This window comes from Phyllostomus hastatus, unplaced genomic scaffold (assembly GCF_019186645.2).
Source record: "Phyllostomus hastatus isolate PE091 unplaced genomic scaffold, TTU_PhHast_1.1 phas_contig_1, whole genome shotgun sequence".
NCBI classification, from domain to species: Eukaryota; Metazoa; Chordata; class Mammalia; order Chiroptera; family Phyllostomidae; genus Phyllostomus; species Phyllostomus hastatus.
Genome location: NW_025333498.1, coordinates 30,946,800 through 30,962,480, shown reverse-complemented (window position 1 = coordinate 30,962,480; position 15,681 = coordinate 30,946,800). Strand labels below are relative to the sequence as shown.

General features: G+C 40.2%; 1 protein-coding gene across 1 annotated transcript in view; it reads left to right on the top strand.

The window, feature by feature from the left end:
- Positions 1-15,446, top strand: part of UPP2 (uridine phosphorylase 2) — a 34,965-nt gene extending 19,519 nt beyond the window's left edge. Inside the window, 3 exon segments of the mRNA XM_045837610.1 lie at positions 76-282; positions 3,652-3,798; positions 15,292-15,446. Coding sequence (XP_045693566.1) covers positions 76-282; positions 3,652-3,798; positions 15,292-15,446 — 509 coding nt within the window.
- The last annotated feature ends 235 nt before the right edge of the window (positions 15,447-15,681 follow it).

Below are 15,681 nucleotides of genomic sequence, written 5' to 3'. Positions count from 1 at the left end.
CATTAATTAATATTTGGCAGAATAGATTACATACTATGTGTCAAAAGTAACCACTTATTTATTCCTGCCTTACAGGGATTGCACCAGGGTCTGTGGTAATAACAGATATAGCTGTAGACTCCTTTAAGCCCAGATTTGAACAGGTAATCTTGGACAACATTGTCACCTGAAATACTGAACTTGACAAGGAACTGGCTGAGGAACTATTCAACTGCAGCAAAGAAATTCCCAACTTCCCAGCTCTCATTGGATATACAATGTGTACCTATGATTTTTATGAAGGTGAGAAGAATGCATAACTTGTAAAAGCAACTCTGTATTTCAAGCCCATGATTTATATTAAAAACTTCACTTTAGAAAATTAATAATTAGAAATTAAAAAGGAACTGAAACAGCCTTTTTAACTTCCAAAAGCATAGGAACATAAGGACATAATAAGTAGCAGAGAAACACTTATAGTGAATATATATGGAGAAGGGGTTCAATCCTCCAAGAACAGTTGAACATTAACATGCAATTAATGATGTTAGCAAAATCTTATTTCTGTTTATGCCTTTAGTTTCAACTGATGACTCTTGGAGAAGGTGAATAGGCTAATTCTATGTTTCTGCCATTTTGAGGTACAGTAAAGGGATCTGGTACTCTGGAAAGAGTGGCACCCAGAAAATGGGGAAATATATTTGGGGGAGGAATTCTGAAGGGATGGATGATATCAGAGTGGTCCTTTTCATCTCAGCAATGATTGAATTGTTCCTAAATCAGGCTGAGGGACAACTGGAGGTGACTGTTAAGCACATTTTACTACAAGGTGTGAGGGGCCAGGAGAAAAAAAGTGTCAAGGGCAGGCCCTGCTCATTCCAGAAAAAAAGATTCTAACCAGGGTTGGTACCATTCCTTGGAGGGCATTCTAGAAATATTGTAACATGGTTGTGTTGTAGTATGTTCATCAAACTACATATTTCATTTTAAATCAATTTTTCCCTTTGGATCAAACTTAGGCTATTATATTAAAAAATTGTGAATCTTTATGGCAAACTTTATTTTTCTTTTTTAAAATTATATTTTATTAACTATGCCATTACAGTTGTCCCAATCTTTCTTCCTTTGCTCTCCTCCACCCAGCACTCCCCCAATTCCCTTAGGCAATCCTCATTCCATTGTCCATGTCCATGGGTATGCACATAAGTTCATTGGCTACTCCATTTCCTACACTGTACTTTACATCTCCTTGGCTGTTCTGTAACCACCTATTTGTATTTCTTCCCTTCACCTTTTTTTTCCATTCCCCCCACCTCCTTCCCATCTAGTAACCATCAAAATGTTTTCTACATCTTCAATTGTTTCCATTCTGCTTGTCTGTTTACTTTGTTTTTTAGATGTAATTGTTGACAGATATGTATTTGTTGCCTTTTTATGGTTCATATTTTTTATTTTCTTTTTCTTCTTAAAGAAGACCCTTTAACCTTTTATATAATGCTGGTTTGGTGACAATATACAACTTTAGTTTTTTCTTATTTGGGAAGTTCTTCATCTGTCCTTTGATTCTAAATGATACCTTTGCTGGGTAGAATATTCTTGGTTGTAGGTCCTTGCTTTCCATAACTTTGAATATTTCTTGCTAATCCCTTCTAGCCTGCAATTTTTTTTTTTTTTTAGAAATCGTCTGACAGCCTTATGGAGGTTCCCTTGTAGGTTACTAACCACTTTCCTCTTCTGCTTTTAAGATTATCTTTTTGTCTTTAACCTTTGGCATTTTAATTAGGCTGTGTTTTGGGGTGGGCCTCTTTGGGTTCAACTTGTCTGGGACTCTCTGTACTTCCTGGACTTGTATATCTATTTCATTCACCAAGTTAGGAAAGTTTTCTTTCATTATTTTTTCAAATATGTTTCCAATTTCTTGTTCTCTCTCTTCTCTTTCTGGCACCCCCATGATGTGAATGTTGGTATGCTTGAAGTTGTCACAGAGGCTCCTTACATTATCCTCATTTTTTAAGATACTTTTTTCTTCTTTCTTTCTGGTTGGTTGTTTTTTGCTTCCTTATATTCCAAATTGCTGATTTGATTCTCAGCTTCATCCACTTTACTGTTAATTCCTCATAAATTATTCTTCATTCCAGTTAGTGTATCCTTCCTTTCTAACTGGATATTTTTATTTTTAAGTTATGTATGGAGAGAGGCTATAATATCTATAAATGTCACTTCAGGTTAGTAACATTTTATTTTATAACATATGTATTATAAAATAGGGAGTATATTGGGTCTGATTAGGTTGAAACCCTCTGTCATAAGCCTCTGGCCCCTTCATTGGGAGGTCATCGATGGGTTTTAGCCAGAGTTTGAACATGACAGTGTGTTGGAGTCAGTGTTTACTTTGGCTTTCACAGAATTTTTAAAATGTGATTTTTCTTGCCAACATTTATAATTTCTTGAAATTTCACATAGAAATCCATAGCTTTGGCTTCTTGAAATAACATAACATTAAAAAATATAAAATAATGCATGACAGCCTGGCCAGTCCCAGCTCACACCCAGGGCTACATTCAATGAAGGCAAGGTGAGGCTGCTACTGGACCATGCAGACCTCATTGACAATATCTGCTTGGCTTCTGGGACACCTGGGTTTGAACTGGCATAAATAATGCTATGTTAGAGGTGTTGACAGGCAGCCCTAAGGAGGAAGGAACAAGGAGAAGCAGACAGCTAGGGTGGGAGTAGCCTAAAAGGTAAAAAAAAAGAGGAAAGGAAGCAAATAATGGATGGTGACAGAGTGCTATTGGCTTCCCTGCTTCAACCCAGGCCATCCTTGGGAGTGGGGCACAGACGTCTGTTTCTAGTGCCTGCAGGGTGGATGAGGAGTTAGAGCATCAGAATTTTTTCTACCTCCTTCCAGCCCCACTGGCTGATACGGGTGAAATTAAGTGGTAAATGAACACCAAGAGCAACCTAGAAGGGTGATCACAACAGGGCGGCAGACAGCCTGAGAACTGTGTGGAAGAGAAGGTGGACAAATGGGATGTTTTCTGTTTTTTGTCACCATTGTCATGAAAGGCAGATGAACAATTGCAATGTCCAAACCACTGTCCTGATCCTCAAGTAGCTCAGAGTATGGTGAGGTTTGAGGTCTCTTCTTCTCCCCCAACACCTGGCCCTGGGCCATCCCTCAGTCATGGGAGCAACCTGAGATTTTCCTCAAAGGGCAAGTCTCTCAGTGACTCTCAGGTTCAAGGTTTTCTCTTTGAAAGTAGCAAGTAATCTCTGAGGTGATAATTTGGTACTGTGTGAATCTCCTGTAACTCAACTGTCTTTTATGCAATGGTTCTAGCATACATTGCAAAATGATGATTTTTCTAATTCCATTATCCCTGGGCACAGTGCTGGCTGCTGTGGCCACTCAATGGCTACTTGCCCTGGGTCTGGGGCACTCAGCAACATGGAGACTGTTCTCTACATATGAGACTCTGGAGTCAGGCACAGCCTTGCTCCTGGTCCAATGATAGGAAGACTCAGATAGCAGGGTTTATCCTACCTGGGGTGCAGGCATGAGAGTTCGAGTCAGCTTCAGAGCACTCCAACCCACAGCCGGCCTCTTAGAGATGCCACTGCCACTGTGGGAGGGTATCAGATTGCTAAATGTTCTCCATTCTCTTTCAGGCTAGGGTTGACTAAATGGAGCATTGTGCAGCTTTTTCAGAGAAGAAAAGGTAGATTACTTGAAGAGAGCATATAAAGCCAGTGTCAGGAATATTGAGATGGAATCTACAGTGTTTGCAGCCATGTGCGGGCTTTGTGGTATAAAAGGTAAGTCCTTTATAAATGCCTAGGGTGACAGGCTCTTCTTTCACAAAGTTACTCTCACTCTGCAGGAGAAGAAAAAGAAATCCAGTTATGTATTACCTTGGGTTGAAGGCATGTCTTACAATTATTTATATTACAGATTATCTCATAATGTTTTATGAGTGGGTAGGACATTATTAGCATTATGCAGATGAGGAAACTAAGCCTCAAGGGTCAAAAGCAAGTTGCCCAAGGTCATTAGCTAGTGCATTATGCAACCAGAACTTGATAGGAAATTCTGTTTTCTTCATCCTGGTAGTGGCTGCTATTTTATATTACAGTTGAATTTCTCTAGACCTGATACAAATAGAATACTTCAAAAGTACTCCACCAAAGGACAAAACATCAGTGGAGTAATAGTGTTTTTAAAAGTTAAGTTACATGCATTTTTGCTTTTCCCAACTTTTTATTTTGAAAAATTTCAATAATACAGAAAAACTGAAATACAAGTATAATAAATACCTATCTGCCCTTTACCAAGATTCAAAACTTTTTAATATTTTTCCACATTTGTGCATGCCCTTTAAATATATATACAGTATACATATATATGTATGTGTATGCAAATATCTGTGTGTGTATAAAAACAGCCTTATTTGCTTTTCTTCCTGAATTTGTCTATAAATGAATAACAAGCATCATGTCACTTAACTCTTATTCTTCAGCATCATTTCCTAAGAAAATAAATATTCTCCTAATGACCACAATACCATTATTAAACTGAAAAAAATTTAAAAAATAAAATAAGTTTCATAACATTATTTATCCATTCCATATTTAAATTTTCCTAAAAGTATCTTTTATACATTATTTTCTTGTCCAATATCAAATTAACTTTCTACAGTATATTATTTGATTGTTGCATCTCTGTAATTTTTATATCTAGAATATTCTTCTTACTATTTTTTCTCAATACAGTGGATTTCTTTTTAATAGTCAAGGCTGTTATCTTGGAGAAGAGCCCATGTTCTAGACTAGATCTGTCTGTGTGTTTCATCATGGGTTTCACTTGCTCATCTATGCTGCATATTTCCTGTAAAGTGAAAGAGAAGTCTAATGATTTGATCAGATACAGCTCTATGGCAGGAACAGTTCAGAAACATTTAAACATTCCATTGCACTGCATCAAGGAGATGTAACATGAGGATATCCCACTGGTTCACATGGTAAGGGCCATCTCCTTCCATTTAAAAGCTAAAGTTTTCTCTTTATGAGTAGCAAATAATCTCTGGGGTGATAGATAATTTGGCACTGTGAGGCTATCTTGTAACCCAACCACCTTTCACCCAATGATTTTAGCATAGTCTGCAAAATGATGGCTTTCTCATTGCGTCATTCCTCCTACATTTATTACCTGGAATTCTTCTTTAAGAAGAACGTTTCTTCCTTACACACTTTTCTGCCTCTTTCTACCTCTCTTTTTCTTTTCGATTGGGGAAAGTCATTTTTGGATTGTGGATTTTGTTCAAATCAATGTGTTATAAACAGTTTCTGTCATTTTTTTTGTGATACTCAACTTATCCAAAATTTGGCCAGGAAGAGCCCCCTCAATTGCGCTGTTTTTTGTCCTTTTGAAATAAATGTATTAGCTCTTGAGAACTTTCTCTCCTTGGCACAACAGTATTCTGAGGCACAAGCTGCATTTTCCTTGCCTCAAATCTGGAATCAACGGTTTCTCCAGAAAGCTCTTGTTCCTTTCAGTGCAAAATTGTATTAAGAAATCAAATATGGGTGCAGCTTGCATTTTTATTTTTGGTGAAATTATTTCAAGAGTAACACCAACCTTTGACCAGCATCAACAAAACTACTAAAGTAAAACAATTTTCATGGGCGCTAGTCTGTATAACTATTCTTTCTGACTTTAAATTATTTTCATAGTCATCTTCTAGACTTAATTTTTTTTCAATTTTATAAATGGAAAAGGGTACAGCTGTAAAATGAATAAAATATTCTATATTTAATTGACTTTGAAAGCCTCAGATCTAAAGCATAATAACACCATCTACAATAATGGTTTTGAGTGGGACACGGTACCCCAATATCAATAATGATGTCCAAGAAAATGTTGGAGCAACTTTTTCAGAATTTACAGCTTTGCATTTCACACATCAATGATCCTTCTTTGTTTCAGAAAAAATCCATAAAATATGTTATTGACTCAAATGTGTTTTATAGTGTGTCTACTGAGTGCATGGCATAATAAGAAGGCTAGTTTTTAAATCAGATTTTTGTTCATAAGTTTCTCTCCATCATTTTCTTCTTAAACAAAGAAAGACTTTCTTCTGAGCATCAACAAATGGCTTGAGTGCCCAAGCACTGGGGATACAGCAGTGGACACTGCAGATGAAATCTCTGCCCTTATGGAATCTAGGGAAGGAAATGAACAACAAAAGGACTAATGTCTAGTAACATAGTGACATGTTAGATGCTGAAGAGAGCTGTGACTAAAATAAGGCAGGGAAAGGAGCAGGGATGACCAAGGTATGGAGGGAAAAAAACATAATTTTAAGTAGCATGGTCAGGGAAGGATTCATGGAGAAGGCGCAGTTTCAGAAAATGCCACGTGGACATCGGGGGAAGAGCAGTCTGAAAACTGCAAATCTAAGGCCATCAGGCAGGAGCATACAGGGTGTGTTGGCAGAACTAGGAGACCAGCGTGCCAGGAGGGGAGTGACAGCAGTGGAAGGTGGGAAGAGATGGGAGTGCAGGTGTTGTGGTCATGTGAGAAGCATGACTTTCACTCTGAGCAAAACGGGAAGTCATTGGAGACCTTTGAATAGAGAAGGACCAGATATTACTTGGGGTTAATAGGATTGCATTGCTTGCTGAGTTGGAAGAGCCTACTGGGGCCAAAGGTAGAAGCAGGGAAAGGAAGTAGAGGGCAAATACATCAGTGGAGGGAGAGGTGGTGGACCAGGGTGAACACAGTGGAGATGGTGAGCAGCCTCATTCTAGGCACATTTTGAAGGCAGATCTAGAAAGATTTATCGACAATGTGATTGGGGGGGGGGGGATCAAGATTGATATCTAGGTTTTTGGCCCAAGCAACTGGAAAGATGGAGCTATAACTAGGAGAGAGGAAATTAGGTGAGGCTTTGGGGCTGAGCAAGCAGGTGGATTTATGGATGTGGAGTTTAGGCAAGAGGTCTGAACAAGAGAAGTAAAATTGTAAATGGACAGTGTATAAATGACAATTAAAACCAAGAAACAGATGAGATGACAGAGCAAGTGAGGATAGAAACAGTTGAAGAAAGGCCCTTGGTTAGAAGTTAAAAGCTAAGGGAGGTGAGGAAGATCCAGCAAAGCAGACTAAAGACAGGAGGCCGATGCCACTGGCAGAACACTTGGAGAGTCTTGCATCCTGGCACCCAGAAAAGAAACCTTCAAAAAGCAGTGAAGAATTATAGCATGATAATGCTTCATTTGATAAAAACTGGAATTTTAATTTCAAGCAATTTGCATATACAAAACTACAAACAAAATATATGTGGTAATTTTTCTAAAAATACATTTTAGAAAGAAGTTATAGTTCAGAAGAGATTAATTATAGAAGCACTATCCTTAATTACTTCCAAATCTCAGAGTACATGTACAAGCGAATCTTTGTACTACATGAGTGAAGGATGAAAATGCATCCTTGTCCTCTTTAGGTCATCATTAACACCCCCTTTCAGAGAAACAATAGCATCTGATTTTCTCTCCACAGTTAGTGAGAGTGGGAACACCAGCTCAGGCCCCCTTGACCTCGCCTAAGAGCAGTCCAATCAGCACACAGCCCACAGGAACCCCTGGATTCAGGCATTTCTGTCCCAGGAAATGCTCTTCACATTTCTTTATTATAAAAACAACAAGTGGACTTCCGGCCAAGATGGAGGTGTAGGTGGACACACTGTGCCTCCTCGCACAACTAAAATTAAGGACAACAAAATTTAGAAACAAAAAAACAACCAGAACAGACAGAAAATTGAACTGTATGGAAGTCCGACAACCATTCATCCAGACTGGTAAGAGGGACGGAGTCGGAGGCTGGCGGAGATGGGTCTCAGCAGGAAAAAGCAGTGACTGGCAGATCCAGGTACACAGGTGGCAGCTAGCAGACCCCAGGTGTGGGGAGGCAACAAGCAGATCCAGTGGGGTGCACAAGGCAGCTGCCTGTCTACAGTCACACATTCACGCACAGATAAACCAGGTGAAAACAGGCAGTGAGACAGACCGCACAACCCAGGGACCCAGCACTGGGAAATAAAGCCTAAAAGCACTGACTGAAAACACTTGTGGGAGTTGAGGTGCCAGGGAGACTCCCAGCCTCACAGGAGAGTTTGCTGGAAAGACCCACAGAGTCCTAGAACATACATAAGCCCACCCACCCGGGAACCAGCACCAGAAGGGCCCAATTTGCTTGCAGGAAGCAGCAGAGGGGACTGAAATCTGACAGAGAGTGGAGCAAGCCCCATTATTCACTCTGATCCCACCCTCACATACAATGTCACAACCCAGTGACTGGGTTTCCCCACCAGGGTGAACACCTAAGGCTCTGCCCCTCATACGTACCTCATACATAACAGGCATGACCAGGCCCCCCCCAAAAAAAAGATGGCTTAAACAGAAGAACAAATGAAAGCCTCAGAGCCAATACTTTTAAGCAATCAAGAGAAAGAGATAGCCAACCTATCAGATGCACAGTTCAAAGCACTGGTGATCAGGATGCTCACAGAATTGGTTGACTTTGGTCACAAATTAGATGAAAAAATGAAGGCTACAATAAGTGAAATGAAGGAAAACGCACAGGGAACCAACTGTGATGGAAAGAAAACTGGCTCTCACATCAATAGAGTGGACCAGAAGGAAGAAAAAAAACATTCAATCAGAAAAGAATGAAGAAACAAGAATTAAAAAAAATGAGGAGAGGCTTAGGAATGTCCAAGACATCTTTAAATGTTCCAACATCTGAATTATAGGGGTACCAGAAGGAGAAGAGAAAGAGCAACAAGTGGAAAAGTTATTTGAACAAATAATAAAGGAGAACTTCCCCAGTCTAGCAAAGGAAATAGACTTCTAGGAAGTCCAGGAAGCTCAGAGAGTCCCAAAGAAGTTGGACCCAAGGAGGAACAAGCAAGGCACATCATAATTACATTACCCAAGATTAAAATGAAGTAGAGAATTCTAGAAGCAGCAAGAGATAAGGGGACAGTCACCTACAAAGGAGTTCCTATGAGACTGTCAGCTGATTTCTCAAAAGAGACCTAACATGCAAGAAGAGGCTGGAAAGAAGTATTCCAAGTCATGAAAGGCAAGGACCTAATCCTAGATTGCTCTATCCAGCAAGGTTTTCATTTAGAATGGGAGGGCAGTTAAAGCGCTTCTTAGATAAGGTCAAGTTAAAGGAGTTCATCATCACCAAGCCCTTATTATATGAAATATTAAAGGGACTTATCTAAGAAAAAGAAGATAAAAAATATGAACAGTAAAAAGACAGCAAACTCACAGTTATTAACAACCACACCTAAAACAAAAACAAACTAAGCAAACAGCTAGAACAGGGACAGAACCACAGAAATGGAGATCACATGGAGATCACAATAGAGGAGTGGGAGGAGGAGAGAGTGGGGAAAAGGTACAGAGAATAAGTAGCATAGACGGTAGGGAGAAAATAGACAGGGGCAGGACAAGAATAGTATGGGAAATATAAAAGCTAAAGAACTTATGACACATGGACATGAACTAAAGGGGGAGAATGTGGGTGGGAGAGGGTGTGCAGGGTGGAGGGGAATGAAGAGGGAGAAATGGGACAACTGTAATAGTATAATCAATAAAATATATTAAAAATAAAAAATAACAAGTGGTCCCTTGAATCCCAGCTCCACCTAATATGCAAATAGAGCAGAATTTAGTAACCAGTTTAAACATAAAATGCCTAGTACTAACATGCTATCCTGATATATGAGTAAGTTTGGTGATGACCATTAGTTCCTTCTTAAGAGGCTCCAATTGGCAGCCAGAGAGAGCCCTACCTTGTGTACCCTTGACCCAAGTCTTTCTTTTTAAGGATGTTGCCAAAACTTCAGAGAAATAATTCTGTTGTAAGGACTTTTCTGCTTGATGCAAATCCTCATAACCTTGCTCTCTCTGCCACCTACCATCACCCCCCTGCATTCCTTCCTTCCTAGTGTGCTCTATTCCAGCTACCTGCTGCATTTTTCTTTTTTTCTGCTGCTGTTAGTAGTTGATTTCGACCTGCCAGTAGCTGTCTTTCAGGCCACTGCCACAGACTTGTTACTGAGCAGACCCTATGGGCTGCCAACATTTTCACTAAAGGTTGCATCTGTAGCTCTCTAATTGTGTAGTTCTTTACAGAGTATTTCTGTCTGAATTACTTTGTTGTGAATACTCCACTGTTTTGAAACCTCAATTCCTGGTACATTTGCACCCTGGAAGATCAACCACCAAGAGCACAGACAAAAGCCCCATCCATGCATATGCTGCTACCACATGCTGATCTTTCATCGCTTCATAACATCCTTCCCCCACAGTAGTGAGGCTTGGGAAAGCTCTGTGCAAGCTAGAAAAGCTTGCTTAGGGGAAGGGCTGAGAGAAACTTCACAAGCAGCTGTTTTAACATAGAGGAATCTAGGGAGGATACAGCAATAGTAGGCAACACAGGTGGCCTCTCAGTCTTGCTCACTATCCCCCTCCATCCCACTCCCACTTTTAATAATGGCTCAACAGACCCCGTCTCTCCAGGCAGCTTTCTCTAATGGCCTATCTCTCCATTTGATACTACCAGATGACTGAATCCGATCTGATTTCAAACTGAGGTGATGATGGCTAATGGTTTATTTAAGCAAAGGTCTTCTAGAGACCCCATTCTCCTAACTCAGAGGAGTCACTCACTGATTTGGGGCCAATGCAGAAATAGGCCTCTCTGTGTCCACCTGACACAAGGAGGTCTTGGGTCCACATGGATTACCACTTCTTACCTGTGTGGTTAATAAGGGATCTCGCCATAACTCTCACTTTGTCAAGCCTTGAAATGCTACCTGAACTAAACCTACTCACATTCATTCTACCCACTCACTCATTCTACTTCATTTCTCTGCATATAAACTATATTTTTAGTTTATTTATACATTAATTTACATATTGTTTTACATGTATTCATGTTGGAAGCTACAAGTATGCATTTACTATCTCTCTCCATTACAATATGAGCACCATGAGAACAGGGATGTTGTTTGTCACTTTCTTGCTAATATCCCCAGCACTTAGAATAACATCTGCCATGTGGGCATTTGGTACATACTCATATTTGCAAAGTGAATGAATGAACAATGCAAAGAGTGACTACTTAACCCTTACTTACTGTAGAAAATGGCTATAGCAAATGCAACTGGTTCCTTGATCCCCCAGCCTCCTTAGTGGCTTGGAATTGTCTAAAGGATTTTGGAGTCCCTCTTAACTGTCCAGGTAGGAAGAGACAACACATTAAATTTAAGCCTCCTTTTTTCTATAAGGTTCATATGGTATTTCTGCTTTATCAGTAGCCCCAGAATCTCTTGGTATTTCATAGATGGACAAACTGTTTGAAATGGGGCCACAGACACCAAAAAGTCACTGTTGTTATCCTGATCTCATCATCCTAAAAAAGAATAGTGGGAATTCAATGCTGCTTTAACAAAGATTTGGGAAAGGAAATAGTGGCATTCACAAAATTATTCTATATAGTAAGGCAGAGGCTTCAGAATACTGCAAACCCACTGTGCTGTGCTGCACAAATGCATTCATCTATGACTTTATAATACACCTACACCCGTCCCTCTCTTAGAGCAATGCTACATTAATTCAACCCCTAACATTCTGATTAAAGGTGATAACCCTGTTGCACTGTGAACTTGTGATAAGTATGTTCACTTTGTATCCATTTTAAAAGGCAGTGCTACCTTTTGACATACACCTGCTTGCATGGCAATATATGAAACCTAATATTTATCTAAGACTAGTTTCTGCTTAAATCCTCTTTGTCTTTGGTGTTTGTGGTGCTCACCATGGTTTTTCTTTAGGGTAAAGGAAAAATTCAATGTTATTTCTTTTGACAGATACTGGTAACTTGGGGGATATATTTAGTCTTCGTAATATTACTTTATTACAGTTCAATGAAAGGGAGCAGAATCTTGACTTTAATTCCATTTTACGTTCTTCTGCTGGTCCCAGCAATGAAGGATATTGGGCTTTGGGAGCTGCATGGTGATCACTGATAAAGTAAAAAAGATATTACAGCAAGGATTAAAGATTATATTTCGTGTGGAGCTGTAACATTTCTTAACTCTGCAGTGGAAAAAAGTCAGGGTTTTGAAATGTTATTACACGAGGGTGCAAAGTGACCGACCATAGCTCTATTCACCCTCACAGGAGAAAAATCTGTGGCTCAGAGAGGCTCCCACAGGGTTTCACAGCTAAAAAGTAGCGGAGCTGGGATTTGAACCCAGCTCTGATTTGAGGCCCCTTTGCATCATGCTCTGCTGCCTTTTCCCAGCCAGCCTCCCGTGGGTATACAAGGTTCATAGTCGCTCTTCAGAACGACCACCACCACCACCACAACAAACAGCAGATTCACTGCCCTCTCTCTCCTCTCCCCCCTAATCATGCCTGTCAGGGATAGAGTCCAGGACTCTGTGTTATCATTAAGTTCTGGTTCTGAGGGAGGTAGCCAGTGGAACACATTTTGAAAGACACCAGTCTAGAAGAACAAATTGTTTCTATGCTGCTTAGTTTTGATCAGCCCCTTTGCATATGAATTTTCTCCACTTAGTTACTGATTCACAGCCAACAGCCGAGATTGATGTCTCAGGGGAGACAGAGGCAGCACAGAGGCTCTGGGTTGTTGAGAGCCCTGTGCTTTATATACCAGGCATACATTGGGTAAAGATGGGGTCTGCTTGATAAACTCAAACCTTGATGGGTGAAGGAGGCCATGAAAAGGGCCAGGAGAAGTGGAAGAGGAGCTGTCATAAGAGCCAGGCTGGGAATTCTCAAGTTCCCCTTTGCTACTTTGCCGTTTTCTGAGGCCCAGCCCTGTCCGGGTTCTGTTGTCCACAGGGGCATTTGTGCCCAGCTTTGCTGTCTTTGCCTACGGTTCATGGGAAAACTTTCCTAGAAGTCCATTCTGAACCAGAAAGGCAGGGGTTGGGGGGAGGGTGGTTAGCAGAGGTCCATAGAGTCCTAAGGATTCATGGGTGGGCTGCAGAGGCCCTGAACCCCTAAAATTAAAAGCACATATTTTGTGTGTATATGCATGCAGGTATGCGTATTTTGTGAAAAGAGATTCCAATGACAACTTTCATCAGATTCTCAAGGGGACCAAAATGGTTCCAAAAACCTGAGGCTCACCAAGAGTTCCTGGTGTTCGGAGGCCTTGAGCTCCGGGTTCACACCCACGTGTGTGCCCAGCACAGTGCAGCCTGACGCCAGTTGCCGACAACCTCCTTGGTGACAGCTAGGTCCCTACATGACCCTCCATAGGAGCCACCTCCCAGCCCAATCTGAGGATTATGGTAGCAAAGCTGTCAGGCTTAATTTTGACAAATTGTTTTGGGCAATTATTTCCTTTTAATTGCTCGTGGAAATAGTAATTGTAGGTGACAAGATTATTATATGCTGCTTGTCCAAGGGGCCTCTAGGGTCAAGAAAACACCACTGAGATTGCTATGACCTGTTCTTTTCCATCTTTGGCATTACCCTTGAAATCTCCTGAAGAGATGTTTAGCCAAGTCGGCTCCTGCTCTGCAAACAGTACAGAGCATGGGTTTCCTTTCTTCTTCCAAGGGAAGGATTAAAGAACAACGTTCAACATTTCCCTGCTACCGCCTGCTCATGCCAGGCTTCACAGACTTGCTGATCATTACCTTGAAAAGCTGGGGATGTTTCTGGCCCTTCATCTGTTTATTTACCTGTTCAGCCAAGTTGCTTAACAACCAACTGAGATTTGAATGAAAAGGGCCCCAGGTGATGAAATAGTTAACTCAGCTCAAGTTGAATATTTTCGTTCCTTTTCACTTCACTGAACAGGAGGGTCAGTTTGACCGATAAGTCAGAGCAGGTCTGCCTAATGGTTCAGCATGTGCCAGCTCAAGTGACAGGTGGATGGAAAGTATGGAACTCTTCTTAGCAGTTTAGGAAGCTGGGAATTGGTTGGCTATTTACTAAGTGTGTATCCTGGGCCATTTGTTTGACCTCCCTAAGTCTTCATTTCATCATCTGTCAAAAGGGGATAAAAATAAGAACTAGCTCACAGTACAGCTGTAAGGACTAAATGATATTATAAATACCTGGCAGATAGTAAGAAGTGAACCAAAGAGAAAAGATAGCATCTATTATAAGTACAATCCATTTCTCCTTCCCAAACCCAGATCTTATAAAGAAGTCTGAAATAGGGGAGAGGTCAAACAAATAAATATTGCACTCCAATCCAACTTTATCTCCACGCCATCAAAGCCTGTTAATGTAACCACATATAGTCCCATAAACACTGAAATCCCTTTTTAAATGCTGCAGAAGAAGGTAGAGATTATTGCACCATCAGTTCTAATTGGTTGACACTGATTTCCATGTGTATAATCACATCCCTTGAAATGAAAGATTTCATGTAAAACTGACAGAAAAGAATTTGTAGGAGACCCAGTTTTTCTCTCTGGTTCTTCTTGATGAAACAAACCAGAGAAACTGCCAGTCACGGTGACTTTTCAAAGATGAAAGTTGCAGTTTCTTTGTTTGCTTTTAGAAAAAAAGTTTGTTCTTTCCCCCTACTTTTGCATCTATCAGAGGATTTTATTCCCATTCTTTAGAAACTAAATGCTAATAAATTTGCTTCTTCATGGAGTTGATTCTTATATTTAAGCATTTCATTTAATATTTTTCTTCTCAAATTTCATGAGGGCCAGTACTCAATTTTAATGGGATTTCCTGAGGTCAGCATTCATATCTTTTATATTTACTTTACTCTTCAGCAAGGGATGCTGCAGGCAAACTCAAACATTGCACAGAGGAGTAAAATGTCATCTCAAGAATAATGGCTATCTCTCCAGTTCTATCCTCAAGTAAGAAGAGCCTCATCTAACTGGAAATAGGATAGAAAGCTGGAGGTTTATGTGTCCTAAATGGAAAGATCCCTCCTTATTCTTAACCTAACATAAAGCTTTCCTTTAATCTAGCCAATTGTAGGGGAAAGGAGGGGGGGAAATGCTTAAAATTATTTCCATTAACTTAATTAGATAGAGTGTTTGTTGAGTGGCCACAGAAATATGAGTTATATATATATGAGTTATTATATATTTCTAGAGGGTTGCCTGGGTTGCATCTACATGATGGAAAATGACACAAGGTGAGCTGGGGCATTGAGGTGTTGGGCAAATGTTCCCACAGAAAAGATAAAGTTTGCAGTAATGGTGGTGCTTGCTATTCTAGCTGCTGTGATCTGTATGACACTTCTGGACAGACAAGAATGTGACCAGCTCGACTTGCCCCACGAAGTTCTGGTGGAGTACCAGCAATGGCCTCTGCTCCTAATCACCAGCTTCATCAAACAGCGGCTTGGACTATGTGACCAGACATCAAACTAGGCAGCCCAAGCCTTCCCTGCAAGTTTATAGTTCAAGTTGCAGGTATTGATGTTATGTATTATTTGTGGCATTTTCATATAGTTTCCATCCCCATGCTAAAATCATAATAGAGTGGTTTTATAAAACTTATTTCTTCTAAAAAATAAATTTATCTTAAAAGAATTTCATGTATACATTAAATTAAATTCAAATTTTGTATAACAAGTCAGGCTAATAATTAAACATTTAAGACTCC